This window comes from Hyla sarda, chromosome 3, assembly GCF_029499605.1.
Source record: "Hyla sarda isolate aHylSar1 chromosome 3, aHylSar1.hap1, whole genome shotgun sequence".
Lineage (NCBI taxonomy): Eukaryota > Metazoa > Chordata > Amphibia > Anura > Hylidae > Hyla > Hyla sarda.
The window spans coordinates 235664107-235687885 of record NC_079191.1 but is presented as its reverse complement, the minus strand read 5'-3'; the positions used below and the strand labels follow the sequence as shown (position 1 = coordinate 235687885).

The 23779-nt window shown below is 40.9% G+C and overlaps 1 protein-coding gene across 5 annotated transcripts in view; it reads left to right on the top strand.

Annotated features, from left to right (window-relative positions):
• Positions 1-18960, top strand: part of SCML4 (Scm polycomb group protein like 4) — a 144279-nt gene extending 125319 nt beyond the window's left edge. For 4 of the 5 annotated variants that reach the window (XM_056566249.1, XM_056566253.1, XM_056566250.1 and 1 more), the window contains 3 exons: positions 6113-6394; positions 9347-9492; positions 16558-18960. In XM_056566249.1, coding sequence (XP_056422224.1) covers positions 6113-6394; positions 9347-9492; positions 16558-16683 — 554 coding nt within the window. In that variant the 3' untranslated portion in view covers positions 16684-18960. The remainder of the gene's footprint in view (positions 1-6112; positions 6395-9346; positions 9493-16557) is intronic. The other variant, XM_056566252.1, reaches the window with a different exon arrangement.
• The last annotated feature ends 4819 nt before the right edge of the window (positions 18961-23779 follow it).

The window sequence follows — 23779 nt, the reverse complement described above, 5'->3', positions numbered from 1 at the left end:
GAGAAATTGCCTAACAAATTTTGGGGGGTATTTTCTGCTATTACCCTTTTTAAAAATGTAAAATTTTTGGGAAAACAAGCATTTTAGGTAAAAAAAATATATTTTTTTACATATGCAAAAGTCGGGAAACACCTGTAGGGTATTAAGGTTCAAACTACCCCTTGTTACGTTCCCCGAGGGGTCTAGTTTCCAAAATGGTATGCCATGTGTTTTTTTTTTGCTGTCCTGGCACCATAGGGGCTTCCTAAATGCGGCATGCCCCCAGAGCAAAATTCGCTTTCAAAAAGCCAAATGTGACTCCTTCTCTTCTGAGACCTGTTGTGCACCAGCAGAGCACTTTTCACCCCCATATGGGGTGTTTTCTGAATCGGGAGAAATTGGGCTTCAAATTTTGGGGGGTATTTTCTGCTATTACCCTTTTTATAAATGTAAACATTTTGGGAAAATAAGCATTTTAGGTAAAAATTATTATTTTTTTTTTACATATGCAAAAGTCGTGAAACACCTGTAGGGCATTAAGGTTCACATTACCCCTTGTTACGTTCCCCGAGGGGTCTAGTTTCCAAAATGGTATGCCATGTGTTTTTTTTTTTTGCTGTTCTGGCACCATAGGGGCTTCCTAAATGCGGCATGCCCCCAGAGCAAAATTTCCTTCAAAAAAGCCAAATGTGACTCCTTCTCTTCTGAGACCTGTAGTGCGCCAGCAGAGCACTTTTCACCCCCATGCGAGGTGTTTTCTGTATCGGGAGAAATTGGGCTTCAAATTTTGGGGGGTATTTTCTGCTATTACCCTTTTTAAAAATGTAAAATTTTTGGGAAAACAAGCATTTTAGGTAAAAAATATATATATTTTTTTACATATGCAAAAGTCGTGAAACACCTGTAGGGTATTAAGGTTCAAACTACCCCTTGTTACGTTCCCCGAGGGGTCTAGTTTCCAAAATGGTATGCCATGTGGTTTTTTTTTGCTGTCCTGGCACCATAGGGGCTTCCTAAATGCGGCATGCCCCCCAAAAACCATTTGACACTCCTTCCCTTCTGAGCCCTCTACTTCGCCCGCCGAACAATTAACATAGACATATGAGGTATGTGCTTACTCGAGAGAAATTGGGTTTCAAATACAAGTAAAAATTTTCTCCTTTTTACCCCTTGCAAAAATTCAAAAATTGGGTCTACAAGAACATGCAAGTGTAAAAAATGAAGATTTTGAATTTTCTCCTTCTCCTATTGAATGTCATTTTGAATACTTTGGGGGGTGTAGTTTTTATAATGGGGTCTTTTATGGGGTATTTCTAATATGAAGACCCTTCATATCCACTTGAAACCTGAACTGGTCCCTGAAAAATAGCGAGTTTGAAAATTTTGTGAAAAATCGGAAAATTGCTGCTGAACTTTGAAGCCCTCTGGTGTCTTCCAAAAGTAAAAACTCATAAATTTTATGATGCAAACATAAAGTAGACATATTGTATATGTGAACCCCAAAAATATATATTTTGAATATCCATTGTCCTTACAAGCAGAGAGCTTCAAAGTTAGAAAAATGCTAAATTTTCATTTTTTTCATCAAATTTTGGGATTTTTCACCAAGAAAGGATGCAAGTTACCATAAAATTTTACCACTAAGTTAAAGTAGAATATGTCACGAAAAAACTGTCTCGGAATCAGAATGATAACTAAAAGCATTCCAGAGTTATTAATGTTTAAAGTGATAGTGGTCAGAATTGCAAAAAACGCTCCGGTCCTTAAGGTGTAAAATGGCCTGGTCCTTAAGGGGTTAAAGGGGTACTCCGGTGAAAACCTTTTTTCTTTTAAATCAATTGGTGGCAGAAAGTTAAACATATTTGTAAATTACTAATTAGAAATTACTTATTAAAAATTCTTAATCCTTCCTGTAGTTATTAGCTGCTGAATATTACAGAGGAAATTCTTTTCTTTTTGGAATGCTCTCTGATGACATCACGACCACAGTTCTCTCTGCTGACGTTACTATAATAATAATAACGCTTTATTTATTGTTGTCCTTAGTGGGATTTGAACCCAATTCCCCAGCACTGCAAGGCAGCAGTGCTAACCACTGAGCCACCATGCTGCCCTTAGCATACATCTGCTATGCATGGTTGCTAAAATGGACAGAGATGTCAGCAGAGAGCACTGTGTTCGTGATGTCATCAGTGTTCCAAAAAGAAAGGAATTTCCTCTGTAGCATTCAGCAGCTAATAAGTACTGGAGCGATTAAGATTTTTTAATAGAAGTAATTTACAAATATGTTTAACTTTCTGCCACCAGTTGATTTAAAAGAAAAAAGGTTTTCACCGGAGTACCCCTTTAAAAGAATTTGTTTCACAACTGCTTGATGGTGTATCTGGATGACATCCTCATCTAATATCACGACTTGTCCACCCACTGAAAGCAAACTGGAAAAGTGTGTGTTTGAAAGGGCCACCCTACCTTTTCTGGTATACATTATCTCCTGCACCAGTCTGCAAATGGATCCTGATAAAGTGTCAGCAATTCTAAACTGGTTGCGCCCAAAGGGACTTTGTACCATTGAAAGATTTTTGGAGTTTGCCAAAATCTATCATCAGTTTATTCCTAATTTCTCCTCTCTGACTGCTGCAATTTCTGCGCTAACAAAGAAAAGAGTGAATGTGAAGATGTGGACCCCTGAGGCGAAGTCCGCTTTTCTGTAACTGAAAGATTGGTTGCTGCTGTACCTGTCTTCCACACTCCTGATACATTAAGAAAATTCTTCCTCCAGGTGGATGCTTTTCCCATTGAAGCTGAAGCGGTCCTCCTGCAGAACTCCAAAGGGAAATTTACCACCTGTGAATTCTTTTCCAAGCTCTTCTCTTCTGTGGAAAAGAGTTATACAATTGTTGATAGAGCGCTACTTTCTGTCAAAATGTCAAAATCTTCTAGAAGGGGCACTGTATCCAGTAGTAATATACACAGATCACAACAATCTTGCCTATTTGCGGAGTGCACAGCATCTGAACTCTCATTTGGCCAGATGAGCTAATGTTCTTTGCCAGGATAAACCAATCAGATTGCTTCTTTTATTTTTGAAAAGGCCTCTGAAAAATTGCAATTTGATTGGTTGCTATGGGCAACTGGTCAACTTTTCCACTGCACAGATTTTGATAAATCTCCCCCTATGTTTTCTCTTAAAGGAAAACTGTCAGCTTCCTCCCCCCCCCCCCCCCCCAACTAATCAGTGGTACTGGCTGGTAGTGCAGAGGACATTGATCATTTTGATGCTTACCGTGCCCGGATTCGCCGCGCCGTTCGGACGTAATCTTCTATTTTCGGAATATGCAAATTAGGTGCTAACTGGCACCGGCCGGGCTAACTGGCACTCTGACATCAGTGCCGCTGGCCGCAGCGCTACCCTGCTCATCAATATTCCTCCTCTCCCTCTTCTCCCTGCTCTGTAATGAAGAGAGAGGGGAGGAATATTGATGAGCTGGGCGACGCTGCGGCCGGCGGCGCTGACGTCAGAGTGCCAGTTAGCCCAGCCGGTGCCAGTTAGCACCTCATTAGCATATACCAAAAATCTAAAATAACGGCCGAATGGCGTGGCGGATCCAGGCACGATAAACATCAAACTGATCAGCGTCTCCTGCACTACCAGCCAGTAATGCTGGTTAGTGCAGGGGGAGCAAACACCATCCCGTACTGGGCAACCACAGTTGTGTAATGGCGGTTGTGGTCTGATAATGGGGAAGGCTGTGGAAAGTGCTCCCTCAATGTTTCACACATTTCCTTTATATAAATAGGGTGACTCTTCTGATATTTGAGGTCAGCTAGGAGGTGTGGGTGCCTTTAGGAATGTAGTGATCCTCTTTTGATCATATGTGATCTAGAAGCTGTGACTTTCTGTGCAGAGGGGGCTCTCTGCCAACAGAGGAGTCCACAGCCTCCTCTGATTCTATAATCCGAATCAGAGGAGGCTGTAGACTTTGTAAGGCCATAGGCAAAACTTGAACATGAGGCACTTACTGACAAGATGGTCGCGGCATAGTGAGATAATGCAGCATAGTATGGGTTTGCAGCACCCAGGGAAAGGCAAAGTTTTGTGGCAGCATCCAGGCAAGGCAAAGTATTGTGGCAATGCCTGGGGCAGCAGAGTCTTGCTTTTGCCAGTCATTGGCTGAGCAGCAATGTGACACCACATTTGCAGCTCCAGCCAGCTTCAGGAAGCAAAGAAAGGTGCAGACCGGGCACCAAAAGCTGCAAGGGAGCAAAGAGGGTGAGTATAGGCTTTTATGTTAATATGTAGCATGGGCAGATTCATTGAAAAACAAAGGTTTTGCTGGACAACCTCTTTAATGAAATACCCCCCCCCCCCACACACACACACACACACACACACATACTCACTGCCAAAAGAACACTCATGTGGCACTACAGTTGCAGGGAGAGTGTTAACAGTTTGATCTTCACTATTGTAACACATGCTTAAAGAGTTGTTCCCACCATCTTCTTTTTTTTTTTCTGTCCCTACGTATTGCCCATCTATCCCTAACCCCGTTCCTGCCTTTATAAAATGTTTCTACCTTAAAAATAGCTTTTTGCCTGCCTGGTAGTCTGCTCACTAACCAGGCAGACTTCATCAGCAGACGCAACGTCAATGAAGCCTGCTGGGGGCTGACTTCCACCCTTACCTCATCTATGCTGCACTCCCATCGGGTGCTCGCATAGATGAGCAGCCAGTAGCACAGCAGGCTGCTCCGGGTCTCCTCCTCCCTGTTAAGCAGTGCATGTTTTATCCAAGGAGGAGGAGTATAGGAGCATCGCCGGACCTGCCGTGCCATTCTACACCGCCGAGACCAGGGACGAAAAGAAATATAAAATGGTTAGTATATATATATATATCTATATATATATATATATATCTATATATATATATATATATATATATATATATATATATATATAAAAGAAATTATAGAAAAAAAACTCAGCATGGCCCAGTATGCCCCAGTGTAGTTTAGTAACAGCTGGAGGCATACTGTTTTAGAAACACTGATTTCTAATCATCAGGGTGCCTCCAGTTGTTGCTAAACTACAACTACCAGCATGCCTGTAAAGCATTTGGCTGTCCAGGAATGCTGGGAGTTGTAGTTTTGCAACAGCTGGAGGCACACTGTTTGAGAAACACTGATGTATAATCATCAGTGCCCCTCCACCTTTTGCAAAACTACAACTCCCAGCATCACCTGACAGCTATTGGCTGTCAGGGCATGCTGTGAGTTGTAGTGGGGAAACAGCTGGAGGCACCCTTTCTCGAAAACTTTTCTCTCTCTTTGTAAAACCCCCACCCATAAATAAAGAGAAAATTATATTTTCTTTCATATAAGACCTCAGATCAGACTTTTACCCATTTACAGAACATATGTCCTGAGGCATCAGGGCAGCACTGAGATTCAGTGCGCGCTGCCGCGTGTATATGCCAGGGGTCGGGGCCGGCGAGCGAGGCCAGGGAGCCAATGTGCGCCGCCCTGACTAGCAGGGAGCGTGCGCTTGCTGACCGAATTCGGACTGATGCCCGGCCTGGATCAGTCTGAATTTAACGGTGACGTCATCCGCTCAACAGCCAGCAATAGGATGGAGACCCCTAGTGGCCGGATTTTCAAAACAAAAATAGACATCTAAAAAAAGATTTTTCACTAATAAAATATATTAGAAAAACATGTTTCAAATCAGTAGTACTATAACATACTGTATATAAAAAAACATAGGTGACAGTGCCCATTTAAGGAATTTACCTACAGGACAAGGCAGACATTCCAGGATGATTCTGAATCCCCTTGACACCCTAAGACATCTACCTGAGCTGCCTTAGGCAAGGTTTACACAATGTTTTTTTCCTGGCGTTTTTTGGAAAACTGCCACTGCAGTCAGAAGTGGATTCAAAAGGAATAGGACATATCAAAGAAGGACTTATACTACTTCCTACTGAAAACCTAGCCTTATGGTAACACCTGCCCTGTGTTTGAACATAACCTTATTGTGTCTTTATTATTGTGTATTTATTACTTATCAAACCACTTACCTTTTGTACAATTGTATATGATGGTTTAAACACTTACACAGATCCCTTTTTTCTCAGCAGAAACTGTAATTCCAGAAGATTACTTGGTTGACCCTGTGAATACAAAACGATACAGTGTTGATCCTTCAGATTCTGCCTACAACTACATGGGGCGTCTCTACCCTGTGAGACAGAACAATGGAGAAGGACGGCTGGGAGGGGGAAGTGGTGGAAGTTCTTCCTCTTCATGCAACCATAGGTCCAGTCAGATGTCTTCAGGAGGTCAATCCTCGACAGGATTAAGGCGCCAGACATCAAGTCCCACTAGAAGTGGAAGTTATCTTGAGGGAAACAGAAGTGGTAAGAAGCTAAATTATTTCTTGCTTCTATCTTAATATTGTCAGCAGTATGGCATGGATTCTTGTCCTTCCCCTGTTTCATGCAGTTTAGGTTATTATCCATCAGTCCTCTATATTTTTTTCCATTTTGCCATAGCATGATATTTCTTCTTATGGTCTAAGCACATGATCTAATGCTATCACCTTTTACAGTTAAGCATAACTTGTAAATATGAATAGTTAACTAATAAATGAATTCAATGGAAAAAGCCACATACTGCCCCCTGTACCATTAGTAACTGTCTGTCTGTGTTTACAAACACTCCAATCTTTTATGTGTGATATTATTAAAAACTTAATAATGGAAACCTACAAATACTATGTCAACAGCCTGACCAAGATGCTATCTATTTCCTAATGCAAGCCTATCAGATTTTTGTGACAGAATCACACTGGTAATCCCATATTGATATTATTAGGGAAAATAATCCCATACTTTTGTGCTAGTAGATTATTGGTAGTAATAGTGCTAGCAGCATATAGAAAGAGCATAACTCTTAATATGCAATAATTTTTTTTTTATTGTTGTCAAACCCTCACTATTTTAAACACTTCTATTAAGTCAACTACATTTGAGACCAGCTATTTATTCATAGGCATAAAAACATAGACCTTGGAAATTGCTAGTGTGTTTAAATGACAAAAAAGCTGGCAAAATAACATCAGGGTACGTTCACACAGTGGTGCACAAGCTGGGGATTTTCCGCACAGAACTTCTGTGAGGAATATCTGTAGAGAGAATACAAATCTGTGTTTCAGATAAAATATAGCAGCAAGAAGGAGAAGGGGGTTGTACACACCAATAGTGTTGAGCGCACTTTGCGATTTCGCGAATATTTAGAATATAGCGATATATATTCCTAATGACGAATATTTTTTTTTCCTTCACAGTACACATCACAATAATGATGTGTACTGTGTAAAAAAAAAGTGATCATCCCTCCCTGCTTCCAGCTTGTGGTCCAAAGAAGGCTTTCTGGAGTGCGAATATTTTGTATAAGAGAATATGCAAATATTTGCGAATATCGGCACTTCCAGAGGACACTGATCCCTGCCTTCTTTTAGGTGAAAGATATAATCGCGCATGCGCACTATGCAAATTTCATAGAAAATTTCCACTTGGGAAAAAAGTGGAACGAACATTGCGAATATGCGAATTTCACAAACATAGGATGAATATTCATCCATATATTCACAAAATATCGCAAATTCGAATATGGCTCCTGCTGCTCATCATTATACACCAAGTGTGAAGAGTTAGGAGAGCATGCCTAGGGAGCAGCTCACACAGGCTGTAGATAGGGAGGAAAGCACACAAAAGGCAGTTTACTGGAGATCATGATAGGTTGAGTACAAGTGAAGAGAAAACAAAACTCCCACAGTAAACGCTAGACTGAACAGACAGATGGAAACACCAATATGAGGAAAATCTGAGGAAATTCTCATCCTATCTGAACCAATATGAGGAAAATTTGAACCTAGAAGCTGGCGGCTTCCTGATTGAAGGAATGAAGATTGCATATTCAAATGTAATAACATTTACAGTGACAATTATTAAGAAGTGACTCTTTAAGGGAATCAGTCACTAACATATATAAAAATCATATTTCCCATGTTAAATGCATTACATTACAGTTTCAGTTACAGTGTGCTTGGAATAGATTTTTGTGAAAGTCCAAATTTTGTTATGTTGAGGACTTGTACTTAAATTAAAAAAATATGTTTTTCCCCCTTAAAACTACACTTAATAGTAAGGATGTAAAAACATAATTTTAGAAGAATGTTTTTACTAATTTATTTAAATGGAAAAATTTAGCTCCAGGGACCTTCCATTTCTCTTGATCATCTTTATGATGTTTTTTGTACACTTTAATTGGATTCATCTGTGGTAAATTCAGTTGATTCGACATGGTTTGGATAGACATGACCTTGTGTGTACAAGTTCTCACAGCTGACAACACATATCAGAGCAAACGCTAAGCCATGAGTTGTAAAGAACTGCCTGTAGAGCTCAGAGACAGGATTGTGTGGATACACAGATCTTAAGACGGGTACACAAGAAAATTCTGCTGCACTGAAATTCACAAGAACACAGTGGCCTCTATAATTCTTAAAAGGAAGAAGCAGGAACACCCAGGACACTTTCTAGGGCTGGCAACCCCACCAAACTACAGGATTGGTTGAGAAGGTCCTAGGTAAGGGAGGTGACTAAGAACCTAATGGTCACTTTGGCTGAACTGCAAAGATCCGTGTGTATATGGAAGAAACATCTAGAAGATCAACCGCCACTGCAACACTCCACCAATCTGGGCTGTATGGTAGAAGGGACAGAAAGAAGCCTCTCCTCAGTTATAGACACATGAAAGCCCACCTGGAGCTTGCAATATAGTACCTAAAGGACTGTGAAAAGCAAGATTCTGGTCTGGTGAAACTAAGAGGGGATGTGTCTGCCACCGCTTCCTGCAGTAGTTGAAACACCTCGTTCCCTGGGAAAGCCAGGGTCCCAGCAGTCAGACCCCCAGCAATCTAAAATGTATGCCCTATTCTTTAGATAGGGATACGTTTTTCTACATTATACTTCTCCTTTAATGAAAACCTGATACAGCATGCTCTGGACCTTAGACTGAGACAAAGATTCAGCCTGTAACAGGTCAGTGATGTCAAACAGAGTTATACAGAGGTAAGTTAGATTTTCTGAAAAAGTGATCACACATCTCTCATCATCTACAGTGCATACGAGATTGCATCAGATACTGCAGAACATAATAACACACATTATAGTTACCCCAAACTCTTATTTTTTTTTATAAAGTTTTTTTTTTACTGTTCTGTATTGTATTTACATACATATGTTAAACACAAGAGTTCTAATTATATTATTAATTATTAAATGTATATCTTTTCATTGTTTTAGCCTCAAGCCCTTCTCCTGAAAACCAGGAGTCAGTAAGACCATCTAGCAAGGATCCATCCAATTGGACTGTAGAAGATGTTGTCTGGTTTGTGAAGGATGCGGATCCACAGGCATTGGGCCCACATGTTGATCTTTTCAGAAAACATGTAAGTAGGTTTTCTGTTACAATGCATTAAACAGTATGTGAACCCTTCTTGGTCTCACAGAGAAGCTGTCTGTTGGCTTAGTCTCCATACACTCTCTTTCCTCTCCTGAAGAACAAAGGTTAACTTTGATTTTGTCATAAATAAGCTTAGAAGATTGTTCAAGAGATGGGAAAAAGGGTCTGGATACTGAGGAACAGCCAGCCAGTCTGACAGGTCACAATCTGAACAAGACAGAGCAGCCTCTATTCAAAGCATTGAGAAAGTTTTCAGACCCTTTCACTTTTTCACATTTTGTAATGTTATGGCCTTGTGCAAAAAGTAAATAAAAAGTCTAGTCCCCCCCCCAATGATTCTGTACTCAACAGCCCATAATTACAATGGTAAAATAAAACTTTAGAATTTTTTTGCAATTTAAATAAAATTTCACATGGACAGTGTGCTCTGGAAGGTTCACCTTCCGACAAGTCAGTAACCCAAAGCCCCCCACCAAGAAAATGCAAGAGTGGCTTAGGGACAGCTCTGTTAATTTCATTGCATGGCCCAGCTAGAGCTCTGACCTGAACCCACATCCCTGAAGAGACCTGAAAATGGCTTCCACCGATGGTCCCCATCCAACCTGACAGAGCTTGAGAACATCTGCAGACATGAATGGCAGAAAATCCCCAAATCCAGGTGTGTAAATATTGTGGCATCATAGAATACTGGAGACTGTAATTACTGCCAAAGATGCTTCAACTAAGTACTGAGGGTAAAAGGTCTGAATACTTGGCAATGCAAGATATTAGTTTTACTTTTTCTATAAATTAGCTTTTTGTAACATTCTGTTTCACTTTGTCATTATGGGGTACTAAAGGGGTTATCCAGGAAAAAACTTTTTTTATAAATCAACTGGGGCCAGAAAGTTAAACAGATTTGTAAATTACTTCTATTAAAAAATCTTAATCCATTCAGTACTTATGAGCTGCTGAAGTTGAGTTGTTCTGTTCTGTTCAGAGTGCTCTCTGATGACACGTGTCTTGGGAACCTCACAGTTTATAAGCAAATCCCCATAGCAAACCTCTTCTACTCTGTGCAGTTCCCGAGACAAGCAGAGATGTTAGCAGAGAGCACTGTTGCCAGACAGAAAACAACAACTCAACTTCAGCAGCTCATAATTATTGGAAGGATTAAGATTTTGTAATAGAAGTAATTTACAAATCTGTTTGACTTTCTGGAGCCAGTTGATCTAAAAAAAAGTTTTTCCCTGTAATACCCCTTTAAGTGCAGAATGATGGGGAGTTTTTTTTTTTTAGCACATGCCACCACATTTGTATGTACTGTATCTTATTTTATAGCTCAGCTGTATTTAGTTTATTACCTCATGTGATCCTGGCAGCACTGTCAAATGGACATTCTGCTATTTTTTATGGGTATTAACTTCCAGCTAACTTTGAAGCCCTTAAAAAAAAATATAAACAGCAACTTGAATGGTGTATATGGCAAGTACTCAATTTTTCCCTTGAACTAGTTTTGTACAAATTTCCACACTGGTATGAAACTGTTGTGGCCACTGAGCAGTCTGATACTCTGGCCCCAGCAGGTGACCTAAGGTGAGCTCAGGGAGGACAGAAACCTCCCGTAGAGCAGAAGGGCGGTGCAGTCACATCTCAGTTTGTAAATCAAGCGATCAGACACAGCTGGAGAATTTCAAAACCGCTTTCTGTTGTAGATTCTCCGGTTGGGTGATTTTCCGACTGTATCAGTTTTTTAAATACGCAGCAGACCACGGTTTTCGGTCTGGTTCAGAAGCCGGATACAGTCGGAAAATAAGGCAACCGGAGGCACTAGCTGAGTCCAGTCGGCTTATTGAAATAAGTCCGGCAGGCATATGACAGGAGGCGGTTTTGAAATTTTCTCACCGTCTCTGGATGCCAGGTTAGCGAACCAAGATGTGAATTCACCCTTAAAGGGGTATTCCGGGCAAAAACATCTTATCCCCTATCGAAAGCATAGGGGATAAGATGTCTGATCTCGGGGGGCCCGCCGCTGGGACCCCCAGCAATCTCCCTGCAGCAGCCCACATTCTATGCGTAGTTGCGTTTGCAGTTTTGCAAACCGCCGGGCTTCCAAGACGGGGACGTGACATCACGCCACGCCCCTCCATTCATGTCTATGGGAGGGGGCGTTGCGGCCGTTATGCCCACTCCCATAGAAATTAATGGAGGGGGCGTGGCGTGACGTTACATCCCCATTTTGGAAGCCCTGCGGTTTCCGAAACTGCAGACACAGCTACGCATAGAATGCAGGCTGCTGCAGGGAGATCACGGGTAGAGCACTAGAAAACGGGACCCTGACAAGTACCTGGCTTGCCACTCTCTAAAACCAGGTTCTTTAGATGAAGACCTAATTTCCATATTAGCTATGGGACCACTTCTTCTTTAGACAAGCCTATGTTAAAAGTTGTTTTAACATAACTAGTCCTTTAACAATGTCTCGGAAATAGAGATTTCAGAACAGGCAAGAAATGAAGTCTTTGCACTTAGCTCTGTATTTATTTTCGTACTTAACTGTGATTATCGACGTTTCTGTATACACTATTGATTAATCCATTTAACAAGGAAAATTATGAGAAAGATTGTGCATTAAGGGAGGAAGGAAGACTGAATGAGTATTCCTACCACAGAACAGCAAATCTTACCAGGATGAGTAAAATAAATTTGCATTTAATTCTCAGTTAAAAAAAACATACAGCCTTAACAAATCAACATCACTTCAAAGAAATAAATTGAAGTGAACAAGCTTAAAAGAGGCAGGGGGACAACTTTTCATGTAGTATATATCACAGTAGTTTCTAGAAATATTTAACGCCTTAAGAACATATGCCGTAAATATATGGTGCTGCAGTGAGTTACTTCATGCAGCCGGGGACTTACCACTAATAGTGGACATTAGCAATCATGCCGGTTGGCTCAACGAGGGCTCATCGGATCGTTGGGGGTTTGATGAGCGATAGTTGCTGAAGGTCTTTAATCTTTCTCCAGCATGCAGGATGGCTGATCTTCTTGGGCAACATATTTGGTATCGCCATGTGCAGAAATGTCCAACCTATGAAACTATAATGTTTATGATCCCGTACCGTAATTGGTATAAACATAAAAAAACATGTTTTTTTCTTTGCTGTACATTTTAAAGTTGTCATTACAAAGTACAATTGGTTGCTCAAGGAGGGGAGAAAAAACAAAACTGAAATGAAAATTGGCTTTGTCCTTAAGGCCCTAATGGGCTGTGTCCTTTAAGGGGTTAAAAGAAAACTAATTGATCACAGCTAGCAATAAAAAGTATGGTACAAGTTACTATTTTGTACTCAAGCATTGTTGGCTGTTGTGTAAAATTTGTACAATGAAATCACATAAACATGTTTCATTGTACAGGGTGGGCCATTTATATGGATACACCTTAATAAAATGGAAATTGTTGGTGATATTAACTTCCTGTTTGTGGCATATTAGTATATGTGAGGGGGGAAACTTTTCAAGATGGGTGGTGACCATGGCGGCCATTTTGAAGTCGGCCATTTTGAATCCAACTTTTGTTTTTTCAATAGGAAGAGTTATTTACAAGTTTCACTTCACGCTCTAGGGCCGGCGTCAGGACATAGTAACGCCGGCCCTTGAATTCTGGGAGCGCAACGTGAGCGAACGTCGATACGATGCACATTAGGTGCAGCAGAGTTCCCCCCACATTAGGTGCAGCATAGTTCTCCCCACATTAGGTTGGCAGTGTTCCCCACATTAGGCAGGCAGTGTTCCCCCTTAGTAGGCAGGCAGTGTTCCCCCCACATTAGGCAGGCAGTGTTCCCCCCACATTAGGTGCAGCAGTGTTCCCTACCCATACCCCCTGTCCACCCCCCCCCCCCCCCAGGGCCATTTTTTTTGGTGGGGGTCTGACTGCTGAGACCCCCACCGATCACCTCGGTTGAAGTGGTTCTCCAGCTGTTGGAAAGCTAAAACTCCCATCATGTCTGGAGAGCCTCTTGCAATGGGAGTTGAAGTTTTGTAACAGCTGGAGAGACACAGTTTGGACACAGTTTTACCCATCATCACTGCAGAACTTACAAGTGACTACAGCTCTGATGGGACAGTCAGGAGAATACACAATGATATCAGAGACCTGAGTGACGTCTTCTGCCTTGAGTGACATCTTCTCTGTTATCTTTTCTTCTTCATCGGGTCCAGAGACCAGGTCTTCCCCCAGCTCCGTCTTCTCTGCAGAGTCTGACATCCAGACATCATTTGCTCCTCACTTTGTCAGCAGATCCTCATCCTCTGCATGAAGACAGTAATCATTATAACCTTGCCAGAAAGTGTACCCTAAATAAAATACTGCCCCACACTGTACCCTGAATATAATACTGCTATACACTGTACCAACTAAATATAATCCTGCAACACACTGTACCCTGAATATAATACTGCCCCACACTGTATCCAGAGTATAATACTGCCCCACACTGTACCCTGAATATAATGCTGCTATACACTGTACCCACTAAATATAATCCTGCCCCACACTGTACCCTGAATATAATACTGCTATACACTGTACCCACTAAATATAATCCTGCCACACAATGTACCCTGAACATAATACTGCTATACACTGTACCCTGAATATAATACTGCCGCACACTGTACCCTGAATATGATACTGCTATACACTGTACCCACTAAATATAATAGTGCCCCACACTGTACCCTAAATAAAATACTGCCCCACACTGTACCATGAATATAATACTGCCATACACTGTACCCTGAATAAAATACTACTATAACCAGGGGGGGTGATGAGGAGAGGTGCAGGGGGGGCACCTCTCATCACCCCCATTACACCCCTCCCTGCATCTCTTATCACCCCCATAACACCCCCTGCACCTCTCATGAACCCCATAACACCCCCCTGCACCTCTCATGACCCCCATAACACCCCTGCACCTCTCATGACCCCCATAACACTCCCCCCTGCACCTCTCATCACCCCCATAACATTCCCCATAACACCCCTGCACCTCTTATCACCCCAATAACACCCCCCTGCACCTCTTATCACCCCCATAACACCCCTACTGCACCTCTTATCACCCCCATAACACCCCCCCTGCACCTCTTATCACCCCCATAACACCCCCCTGCACCTCTTATCACCCCCATAACACCGCTACTGCACCTCTTATCACCCCCATAACACCCCCCCTGCACCTCTTATCACCCCAATAACACCCCCCTGCACCTCTTATCATCCCCATAACACCGCTACTGCACCTCTTATCACCCTCATAACACCCCCCCTGCATCTCTTATCACCCCCGTAACACCCCCCCCTGCACCTCTTATCACCCCCATAACACTACTACTGCACCTCTTATTACCCCCGTAACACCCCCCCTGCACCTCTTATCACCCTCATAACACCGCCCTGCACCTCTTATCACCCTCATAACACCCCCCTTGCACCTCTTATCACCCCCATAACACCCCCCCTGCACCTCTTATCACCCCCATAACACCCCCCCTGCACCTCTTATCACCCTCATAACACCCCCCTGCACCTCTTATCACCCCCATAACACCCCCCTGCACCTCTTATCACCCCCATAACACCCCTACTGCACCTCTTATCACCCCCATAACACCCCCCCCCCCACACACACACACACACACACACACACACACACCTCTCATCACCAATGTAGTCCCCTAACCCCCATACACACACACACACACACACCTCTCATCACCAATGTAGTCCCCATAACCCCCATACAATCCCCCGAATCCCCCCCCCCCCCCCCGCCAGACAGTTTACTTACCCTGCCACGGATCGTTGCAGCGGCGTGAGTCTTCTGCTGCTCCTGTCACTGCATGAGGAGGATGCTGGAGGTTCGCGTAGGGACGTAAGCAAGGACAGGTCAGGTGATCAGAGTGGACGTGCGTGCCTGCGCGGGGCACGTGACGTCTCTACTCCCATCAGCCCCTGACCTGTCCGGTGCCGATCCTGCGCTTTGTTTCTTAAGGGGCCCGCGCCCTAAAAAGGTAATTTAATTGAAATGAAATCTTAAGTGCCCCGTCGCTACTGGATGTGCACCGGCTCTGCTCGGGGCCCCCAGCAATTGCTTGGTTTGCCGGTCCGGTAGCGACGGGCCTGCCGCCATGGTCACCACCCATCTTGAAAAGTTTCCCCCCTCACATATACAGGAAGTTAATATCATCAACCATTCCCATTTTATTAAGGTGTATCCATATAAATGGCCCACCCTGTACAAGTGGTCTCAGAGATTAGCACTAAGAGAAAATTATATATGTGCAATACTGTATATGTGTTCTTTTAATTTATTTCAATTTTTCAAAAACAATAGAGCAACAAGTACAGCCTGGTACAGTTTTTGATGCTGTTAAGTAAACAGTAAAGGAAAGGGGCATGGTTTGGGGGCAGCAATGATCCAATTGGGCTTGGCATGGTTTTTTAGATACAGGGCAGGGGAAGCTATTATTTACCAAGGGAAAAAAATAAGCTCCTGAGTGTGTATAAGGGAAATACTTGTTTCATGTAAAAAAATAAAAATAAAAGGTAAATGTATATCATTCTAGCAAATTGTCAAAAAGGGACTCTTGCATGTAAAGTGTATTAAACTATAACACAACACTTGTAGACTTCTATGTGGCTTGACTATACATCTTAGTGCCTCCGATGTCATACAAAAATTGTTGCCTTTTTTCATCTGATCTAATTTTCTGGAGCAATTCTCCCCTAGAATCATTGCTTCTGTGAGGGAATACCTCCACTATACAGTGCCATACAGAGCACAATACAATGGCAGATGGCATACCTATGACTGTAATGCAGATCAGTTTTTCATGTTCCTGTGCTGATCTAGTATCGGATTGTGAACAGTAAGCAGTCAATTGATACTGTCAGGTGTGGCTTTTCCTAACATGCTTATTGTTTCACTTACCTCTCTCTTTATACTATATGCCACTTCCCTATTATGTGCCGCTCCACTATAATATTGTCTGTTCTTTTCTGTAGGAGATTGATGGCAATGCCTTGCTTCTTCTGAGGAGTGACATGATTATGAAGTATTTGGGACTAAAACTGGGACCTGCTCTTAAACTTTGCTACCATATTGATAAGCTGAAACAAGCAAAGTTCTGATCATTGAATAGCATTAATACTGTAAGATGGTTGTAACATGTTGCCTTATGAAAAGGCCATTCTGACACCTTTTTATTTTTCATAGGCTTGTGTTATATATAAAATACAGTAGTTGTGTCATTTTTGTTACTGAAGAGGTGTGCAGCTCATTGCTCTAAATATGAGTGACATCAATGTAGACGGCTATTGGAACACATTGGCATAAGTAGCATGGAACTGCAGGCAAAACCCCAAACGCTTTGTACAGCAGGTGCTGTGAAATATTCCAGGATACCGACAACGTGAAACGGAGAATTGCCATATGAACTTAAAACTCTCGAAAACCTTAACGTATTAGCTTTGTATTGCAAGTGTATGACATTTCTCTGACACAACACGTTTTTATAAAGCTGACACACAATGCTTGCAGGGATAGTTGTAGCTGTCCCATAACCACAGTCCTTTTTGTAATAGCAGTATATGTAACTGTTATCATCCTCTATATGTATGTCTACTGTACACGGTGATACATATGTTGAAGCTTTCTGTATGCAGTTAAACTAAGCTCTGTATGTATGCATTCACTGCTTGTGGAGGGCCCAACATTTTATTCCACAAATATAAATTATGCTGTACATACATTTTTACTCACACCTTTATTTTACTTGTCTACTCTCATTCCAGAGATCTCACCAATGACATTTACAGGCCATTACTACAGCTTATTCTTTGCCATGGCTCCTGGTTATATGAATAGCAAAAACTTGGATGCTAACCAGCTTTTAAAGGGGTTGTCCACAGGATAGGGGATAAGTGTCTGATCGCAGGGTGGTGGGATGGTGGACTGACTACTGGGACCCCCTGCAGTTTCCAGAACGAGGCCCCGGCTCCCAGAGAGAGCATGCTGCAAAAGTCATGCGCTCCAATAATTTCTATGAGAGAGCTGGAAATACCTGAGTGCTGTACTCGGACCCTCTGCGATCATGCACATATCCCCTGTGGATAAGGGATAAATTGTGTTTCACTTGACAACACCTTTAATCCAGCTCCCATTCATGGGTACATGCATATAATTCCTTTTGTACTGTATGCCATTCTACAGCTGACCTACCTAAAGTCTTCATATTCCAGCTGTTTTCTAGAAAGAAAATGGTTTAAATAAATACAGTATATTTTTTGACATAGTTATAGTCCTTTATGTCTTTAAAATGTGAGAAAACATTTTTCAAATATCATATGACTACAGGAAAAACTCATATCCCACTCCCACCTGTTTGCCACACTCCGTTATTAAAAGGGTACTCCACTGGAAAACATTTGTAAATTACTTCTATTAAAAAATCTTAATCCTTATAGTACTTATCAGCCGCTGTTGTTATGATCCACAGGAAGTTCTTTTCTTTTTGAATTTCCTTTCTGCCTGACCACAGTGCTCTCTACTGACACCTCTGTCCATGTCAGGAACTGTCCAAAGCAGGATAGGTTTTCTATGGGGATTTGCTCCTACTCTGCACAGTTCCTAAAATGGACAGAGGTGTCAGCAGAGAGCACTTTGGTCAGGCAGAAAGGAAACTCAAAAAGAAAAGAACTTCCTGTGAATCATATAGCTGATAAGTACTGGAAGGATTAAGATTTTTTAATAGAAGTAATTTACAAATCTGTTTAACTTTCTGGCACCAGTTGATAAAAAAAATATTGCAGTGGAGTACCCCTTTAAGGTACTCTACAGTATGGGGACATTCCCCTTCCCTCCCGTGTTTTAGTCTCTATTATCATTTTCTGTAAGGCTAGTCAACTGTCTAATGTGCATAGGGGCCTCCTCTGACAGATTATTTCGGCAGAGAGCAGAATCAGGCATATTGGGTGTCAACTTTTGTTTCAGGAAGTTGATATAAGTCCATTATGCTGATTCCCCATAAAAAACATTGTCTTCTCCTATATTACATGCTCTTTTAAAATATGTAAATCGCATTAAGGCTAGGTTCACATTGCCAGATAATTTTTATTGAAGTTTAGTGGAGCCCATTCACACTGCCATCAGGCTCTGTTGGGTGGAGCTCCGTCAGCAGTTCCGTCAAGTTTAGTGGAGAGAAAAATCATGCAAGCACACCCAATGGACCCAATGCAAGTGAATAGGATCTATCGGGACCTGGCAGTAGCAGTTTCCATCCGACCCCCTTCAGAGTCCAATCGGCTCAGAAAAAAAAAAGAGCCAATTGGACCCTTAACTGGTCCAATGCGAATGGCAATGTGAACCTAGCCTTAAAGGGGTCCTCCAGTGGAAAGCTTTTTTTTTTTTTTAAATCAACTGGTGCCAGAAAGTTGAACAGATTTGTAAATTACTTCTATTTAAAAATCTTAATCCTTTCAGCACTCATCAGCTGCTGTATGCTCCAGAGGAAGTTCTTTTCGACTTTCTTTTCTGTCTGACCACAGTGCTCTCTGCAGCCACCTCTGTCCATGTCAGGAACTGTCCAGAGCAGGAACAAATCTCCATGGCGAACCTGTCCTGCTCTGGACAGTTCCTGACATGGACAGAGGTGTCAGCAGAGAGCACTGTGGTCAGACAGAAAAGAACAACTCAACTTCCTCTGTAGTACACAGCAGCTGATAAGTACTGGAAGGATTACCATTTTTAAATAAAAGGTATTAACAAATCTGTTAAACTAGTTGATTAAAAAAAAAAAAAAATAATGTTTTCCACCAGAGTACCACTTTAAGCAAAATTATCTGCTTAGATGTTTCTGGCTTGTGTCCTTAGTCATCAAGCTTTCTTGTTTTGGTATTACTCTGTCACCAAGGGCTTAAGCCAGAAACATTTATGAGGATAATTTAGTGGGATGTATGCAGAGCTCAAGTCCTGCAGGAACGTGTAGGAACTGAGTTCCTGCACTTTTTTCAAAGCAGGAACACAATTCCCATTAGTAGGAGTCCTGCAGGACCAGCCCTTGAGTGGAAGAGTTCCCACACTTTTTTTCCCCAGGACTTGACCCCTGGATGTATGTATTTTTTAAAGAGCATGTAATATAGGAGAAGACAATATTTTTATGAGGAATCAGCATAATGGACTTTGTTCTTTGATATTTTGCATCTCGTTTATCGCTGTAAAACCCAGCAGATTTTTCTTTACATTTCCTTAACATGCTATGTATGAAACGACCGTTAATGTGAATAAATAACCTTTTTGTTTTTTTTGTTTACATGAATATATTGTTTTGTTTCATTAGAGAACAGCCTAAAATAACATTTATTAGTTAGGACTAGTGGAGTGTGTCTAGAAATGTAACAGAAACAAATTATACATAAAACTGTACAAAGACAAAAATTCTTATCATATACTTATCAGTAGTGTTATTATTACATACTATGTACATATCAGTATTGTTATACTGTCCTATATACATGTTGGTACTGTAAAAACACACCATATACACATCAGTAGTGGAATAACATACTATACTTATATCAGTACTGTATTACTTAAAGGTGCTATGACGTGATTTACACAATGCAAGTTGTCATATATCATTTTACAATTGACCCTAATAAAGTCAATAGGATCTGTCAGCCTTGGTGATGTCCATCATGTGACTTATCCAACACTGCTGTCATTTTCAATTTTCTGTTTTTATAATGGGACATAGATGTGAACTAAGCTTAATATTAACATATATGGTGCTGTACCTTTAATTGGCCAATGGACTAAAAGCCAGAATCTTTATTATTCCTTTTTTATTATCTTATTACTGTAGTTTTTTGTAAAATATGGATGTAATACTGACGACATACTGAATCAGAACGGATGACATATGGATAACATATGGATAGATCATTATACTGAACATTGCACATTTTCCATTTACAAAATAGATAACAGGAACATGTGCTATGTTTTTTTAAATATGCCCATGTTGTTATACCTTTTGATAGATTAAAAATGGCTCTGTTTAATGCACCACAAAACATGGAGGTAACACTGCTGAAAAATACATTCATGCAAAAGGAGCTGTAGATTTCAAAGTTGAAAACATGACTTAAAATCTGTGCGAATTTTCTGCAGCATGTGAATGGAAGGCTGTTCAAATTCATTTGCATTAACTGCACTGTGTTGCAGATTTTCTACTGGTTGCCAATGGAAACAGTCAACAAGCTTCAAGGTAAACATGGTCATTACATTTTTGCTATCTCCTCATCTTCTATGAGCCTAATTATTTTATTTTTTTACATACATATTGTGTTGCCAATTGTAATTACTAATAACACCCTTCAGTTTGCCATAAATTGTACATCCTGTGATCTCCAGAACGGGGTCCTGTCTCTCCCTGTGCGTGTAGCGGTGTGTCGGCACACGCTTGATACATTCTCTACAGGAGTGCCTGAGATACTCGAGCACTGTACTCATGTATCTCTGGCACTCCCATAGACAGTGCATGTAGCAGGTGCTGACATGCTGCTCCATGCACACGGAGAGACAGGACCCCGTTCTGGAGATCGTGGAGGGTTCCAAAGGTTGGACCTTTCACGATCAGACACTTTTAACATATAAGACTCCTGAAGAACACCTTAACTTTGAGGAATGTTTTCAAAGATTGCTAAGGATGACTATGAAGGGGCATGAAAAGATAAGGCAGGAAACAGAGCACTGCTCCTTGCTTATAGGTACATCTGCATATTCGGTGGATAGATATTGAGTGCTACTGAGTAAAATAAATGCCGTTGTTACAAATATATGTTTAAATACAATTAAAAATAATTCTTGAACATTTTATAGTGATAAAATTTAAGGAAAACAAAGTATTGTTTTTATAGATTACGTTGTATAGTATTTGTTCTGTTTTGACGACTGCAGTAACTATGTTAAGTTATTTTAAACTACCTATAATGCAAAATGTAAAGCTTTTGTCTTTTCTTATTGGGCTCCCAGGATGACCATAAAACCAGAAAATGGGTATTTAGTATGAATTCGCAGTGAAAACATAGACAGTATGACTCTTATGTAAACCAGTAAAGGCAAATGCAAGCAGTCGTAATCCATCTGTTATCTTTCCACACTGGTCATGCGGAGTAGCTCTACATTGCCACCTATGGGGGATAGCTTTGCTTCAAATCAAATCTTGACCCTCGCAGGGGTTATTAAATATAGGAAAAACAGAGCTAATTTCTACAAAAAGCAGCACCACACCTGTCCTCTGGTTGTGTGTGTTATTGCAGCTCATTTCCATTGAAGTGAAAGGAGCCAAGTTGTAATACCACTCACAACCTAAAACAGGATGTGATGCTGTTTTTTTAAAGAAATCAGCTCTGTTTTTCTCTTCCTGGATAACCCCTTGAAAGAACCTTAAAACATGATTATATGCCAGGCCTGTATTTCTCTTAGAACGGAAAGTTACCCATCTTTAAATGCATGCAGTGATCTGATTTGTTACTATGGACACTGCCCCTCATTTTATTTGCACTAGTTTTTGTATACCAGATACATTGGCCCTGATTTACTAATAGTGTTGTGTAGGTTTCTTTGTGGGTGTTATTTCCCTACAATTTATTTTCCCCAGTATTTACTAAGGTTTCCTTACATTTTGCACATTTCCCTACACTTTGCTTTTTATACACATGCTCTGATCTGTAGGGTTTTCCTCAGCTCAAATCCACCACATTTTCTGTAGAAACCTTAGTAAATATGTAGGGTTTTTGTGAAAATGTCGGGGACACGCCCCTTTTCACTGTGGCCATGCCCCTTTTTCGGGTTTTCTCAGTAAAATGGAGAGTTAGTCAGGTTTTTTTCCATTCTGGCGCACAACCCAACAAAACATGTCAGGTTTGCAATAATAAATGAGGGCCATTGTGTTCTTTGGTCTTCTACACTGATACAAAATCATTCCACCATCTGGGCATGTTTTGCTTAGCATTTTTGGATAGTAATAAAACTTGGTGCCATAGCAAGTTAAAATCATAATATTTCCATTTATTTGCATTTACCATGTATTGAGGTGTAAAAACTAAAGTAAATAAGGAGGTATTGGCAAGTAAGGCTAGGATCACATTCCCGCTGAGCTCCCCCCAAAAAAAGAAAGAAGCTCAGACGCTCAACCGGTTTATAGGACAGGAGTTGAGCAGAGAAAAATATACCGATTTTGTCATATATACCTATATTTTTCCACTCAACTCATTTTAATACCAGAAACCTGACGACAGACCCCATTTAAGTCAATAGGACCCGACAGTATCGGTTGGGGAAAGGGTCTGTGCAGCTTCTTCAGTTTGGGGATGCCGATCGGACCCCGAACAGGATGTTGCCCATCGTCAGTGTGGACGAGCTCTATGAGCCGTGAATAATAAGTCTGTCCCTACAATAAACATGTCAAGAGTTAATGGTTGGCTCTACTTCCTTTACAAGTGATAAAAAAATATATCCCACAGAGTTGTCATTTTGGTGGAACCACTTAAAGGATTCATTCCACTCCAAACATTTATAGTATATCAACAGGGTGTCTTGAAATCTATGTGGAAAGTCAATAATAATGACTAGGGACCCCTGTTTCCTTGACAGATGAGGGTCCCACTTGTGGGTATAAATATATGCCTTAAATATAATACTCCTTTGACTTCAACTAGAGAAGCAGTGGCATAGCTAATAGTAAATATCCATATTAAGCTTTCGCTCTATTCATACCTCCATAAAAATGATACATATGGATATAAGTACAGTACGCAAGCCTACCAGCAGAATACCGGATTTGTAATGAAACTGTATGTATATATGTACCCGTCTTTCATGCACAATGTTAACCGCTCACAGCTAAGGATTGCAGAACAGCATGTTTTCTATGGGTGGTGCCAATTTGTTCATGTCTACAGTGTTTTAGGACAAATACTACCAAATGTACAATATAAAAAGTGTCAAATGTGCTTTCATTTTTCATATATTTTATTTGTAATTTATTAAAGTGTATGATGTCACTATTTAGAGGCATGTTTTGAATATTGTAATTGTATATTGACTGTTCTGTGTATTGTATCTCTGATCTTTGCATATTAATTACAATGGAATATACCTGGCCTTAATGTTTTTAATTATAATTAAAAGTAACTTTTTAATTTTCTTTCATATATGATGCTT